This window comes from Dipodomys spectabilis, unplaced genomic scaffold (genome assembly GCF_019054845.1).
Source record: "Dipodomys spectabilis isolate Male_0828 unplaced genomic scaffold, ASM1905484v1 ptg000130l, whole genome shotgun sequence".
Lineage (NCBI taxonomy): Eukaryota > Metazoa > Chordata > Mammalia > Rodentia > Heteromyidae > Dipodomys > Dipodomys spectabilis.
In genome coordinates this window covers 3,408,315-3,411,913 of record NW_024870807.1, presented here as the reverse complement: position 1 = coordinate 3,411,913, position 3,599 = coordinate 3,408,315, and the positions used below count along the sequence as shown (strand labels likewise).

The following is a 3,599-nucleotide window of genomic DNA, read 5'->3' as shown; positions in this document are numbered from 1 at the left end:
TCTCACTTCCTGCAGCCACTGCCCCTCTTCCCTGGACTCCCCCAGGCCCTGCTGAGTTTACCACATGGCTGATTTCCCAGTTATTGGTGAGGGGTGAGGTTGTAGAAAAAAGATCTTGCCCAGAGCTAAATATACTCAGATCCTATGGCTCTGGCTTTCAGGGTACAGGGGCCCAGCCCTTGCTCTCCCTACTGTCTTAGGGGCTCCTCTCCTCACCCTTTTAGATAGTACTTTCTCTACCCCATGTATTGTTTTCCCACTGACCCAGGACTGTGAGTCTGAGACCATTGTTGGAGGAAAACTCAGCCTCAGGGCAGGGGGGTGGGTGGACCCTGGTGTCCCAGAGAAGCTGGTTCACCACCACTATCAGCCTCTTAACCAACCTGCCCCAACTGGGAAGTGGACTAGCCTGCAATGAAATGTCTGGCCACGAGGGAGCAGCAGGAGGTCAAAACTTCTTCTGACCTACACTGCTCCAGACCGAGAAGCTTGGCCTGCAGTGCAAAGACCCGATTGTCCTGACCAAGGCAGCTCCTGCCCTGAGCCACCTCTTGGTAGACGGGACTGGAGACTCCCATATCATTCTTCATTGTGCACAGGGTCCCAGCGTGGCTCAGGGAGCCCCCAGTGGGTGGAGGAGCAGGCACTATCATCACTGGGAAGCTGGGGAGGGACGTCAACCCCAGAAATCAACCCCTAAAATGGGGAAGAACCTGCGGGAGGACCTTCAGCCTGTTGGGAGGGGACAGCTTCCCTTCCCCCACCCCTCACCAATCAGGAACCGTGGTGCTGAGGGCATGGGAGGCTGGATGGGATGGGTTTGGGGAGATGAGGGGCTCAGTCCTAGAACTGGGCTGACAGATCATGCTGGACAAGACCAGGGCACAGGAAGAAATGAGCTGCAGGTTTTCTGGAGTCCACTGGCCTGCAGGGAGTGTGGAGAGGCAGAGTGTGGAGGGACTGAGGGGAATCCCACAGGACCCACTCACACACTCCCCACTCAGCCTGGGAGCACCCTGGGACTGTACTTCCATAATGGAGTCAAATACACATGGAAGCATTTGGTCATCCCCAGATGGGAAGAGAATAGAGGTCGGGGGCCTCTGGGAGATTTCAGGTACAGAGGAGGCAGGAGGGGATCCAGGACCCACACAAACCCTGAGAGGAAAGGGCAGCCTGCCTGGTCCCCGCTGAGCCCCTGCCCACGCTTCCCCGCTCCCCTACCGCCCTGGCCTTTCTCAGCCAGGCCTTCCTTCACAAGACGGTTCCCTCTCAGTGTTTCCCTTTCTGACCTAGGACAGGCCAGAGTGGAAGCATATCTGTCCTGAGCCTTAGGGACAGAACAGGCTGATTCAGATTGAGGGAGAAAGGCTTTAATCGGGACTCCTTTGTGCCATGGAGGCTCATGGAGGCCTCTGGACGCAGAGCATGATGCTGGCCATCTCCATGTGGCCCAGAGAGAAAGTCACGATGATTCAGAGGCCTGAGATTTCCTGAGGCTTTCCAAGTATCTCAAAGCCTTCATCGTGTGCTTGGCCTTGGGGTCCGAACAGATGTATTTGTCCTGGATGGTCACCAACCTATGAGGAAGGATGTGGGGTGTCAGGGTGGGAAGAACTTTCTAGAGCCCTATAAGCAGCCCTTCCTTTTGCCAACCAGGTCTCCGGGGTCCCTAGAAGCAAGAATCTGATGTGGTTATACAGCCATCTGTCACAGATCTTGAACCCCAGGCTCTAATGGCTCAGTGACTCAACCTCCTCCCTCCATTGCTCTGCCTGGTTCCAGCCATCCTAGGGGCCAGGGCTGCCCAGACCACCCTGAGCCTGGCAAATAGGGCTGATGCCAGGGCAGGGGGCTGCCCTCTGCCTGGCTACGGCCCAGGCCCAGGATGGTGGAAGTGGCCACATTGCTGTGGCCTGATTGTCCCATTGCAAAGTTGGGCCTCACAGCCTGTGGCCCTTTTTGGTCCCACTGGAACTAGGGGCACAGAGAACATGGACTGTTCGTCGTGCCCTTCCCTAGTAGCCATCTGGGAGTGCCAGAGCCCACCCACTCTACACCTTCAGTCCCAGAAGTCGGGGTGGTGTGGAGAGACTCACACGATAGCGTCCTTAGGACACTCAGCAGAGGTCCTGTACCATGCCACCAGCCTTCTGATGGGAATGGCGCCCTTGAAGAACTCCATGCAACATTCCCGGCCTGCATTGGGGGCTCGAGCTGGAAAGAGAGCAGAGCTGGACTCGTGTGTGTGTGTGTGTGTGTGTGTGTGTGTGTGTGTGTGTGTGTGTGCAGATGGTATACCTGGGCCTCCCTGAGCCTGTGTGTCTGTTACTGGGTGGGTTCTTGTGTGTGTGTTCGGTGGGGTGTCTGTGTGTTGATGTGTGTGTGTGTGTCTCTGTCTGCTGGGCGGGGGGCTTGTATGGGTGTGCATATTGGTACATTTGCTTTAGATCTGCTTTTCTATTTAGCAACCTTATTTCAACTTAACTTTCCAAACTAAATGGAAAACATCATTTCAAGAGCTCCTGGAACCAGTTCTCCTGTCTTTAGGTTCCAGCACATTGTACCTAAACCCTATGAAATAAATAATGCTACAGCCGGGTATGCCTATAATCCCGGCTGTTCAGGAGGCTAGATCTGAGGCTCAGTGGTCATCACCATTGTCTTATTATTTCCTTGGATTGCTTCCCGCTCAGAGCTGCAGCTTTGGGAATGTTGGGGTGTCAGTGGCAGATGTCTGTGTGGAAATAAGGCGAGTCCTTCTCTCTCACCTGCCTGGATGTACTGCAGAGAAGCTTCCAGAAGCAGGACAGTCAGGAGCAGCATCTTCAGAGGCATCATGGTTCCAGAAGTCAGGGAAGTCTCTGTGAAGGTCTCTTGACTTGGGGAAAGAAGTGCCGGCCAAGGTGGAGGTGACCTATTTAACCTCTGAGGGTCATGTCCCGCCTCCTGTCCCCTCCCCCACCCCCTTCCTCCATCTGGGTAATTCAAGGAATTTGAGATGATTCTGTGGAAAGCTAGTCTTGGAATGTTTGTGGCTTTCTCCAGAATGGCCCCTGGACGGAGGCAGAGGTGGGGTCCATGAGCTGGGGCCTCCACAGTGACATGCTTCTCCTTTCTAAGGGGACATTTCTTGGTTCCTCTATTAGCAGAGCTGAGAGCCCCCGGCTTGTTTTGCGACTGTCTGATGATGGTGACTATCAGTCAGACCGGGACAAGACTGTGGTGCCAAGAGGCCAGCACGCACCTCTGGGTCTCCGTTTCATTACAGGGAAGTAAGTCTAGATGGTTCCCCAGGAGCCCAAACAAGATGGTAGATCTAGGTAAACACTGTGGTGCACACCTGTAATCCCAGCTGCCATGCATCTGAAGCCAGCCTGGGCTACCTAGAAAGACGCTCTCCCAAAAACGGAAGGGTAGGGGGGAGAAAAAGACAGCAGAGGTAGGAAAGATGGAGATGCCTTTTGATTGATCTTTGATGGCTCTCCTTTGGCGGGCCTCACACCAGTGTTTATCTGCTTCTCTTGGAATCCTATCTGTCAATGACCTACATCCTGCCCCTCCCAAAGCCTCAGCCTGTCTAGCTGGATTCCATGTGC

General features: G+C 54.5%; 1 protein-coding gene across 1 annotated transcript; it reads right to left on the bottom strand.

Annotated features, from left to right (window-relative positions):
- Positions 1–1,464: 1,464 nt before the first annotated feature.
- On the bottom strand, positions 1,465–2,885 carry Ccl17 (C-C motif chemokine ligand 17). The gene is made up of 3 exons (XM_042689995.1): positions 2,772–2,885; positions 2,100–2,217; positions 1,465–1,580 (listed from the first exon to the last, which is right to left on the bottom strand). Exons 1-3 carry the CDS (start codon positions 2,839–2,841, stop codon positions 1,466–1,468), a joined length of 303 nt encoding a protein of 100 aa, XP_042545929.1. The 5' UTR covers positions 2,842–2,885; the 3' UTR covers position 1,465.
- Positions 2,886–3,599: the final 714 nt, after the last annotated feature.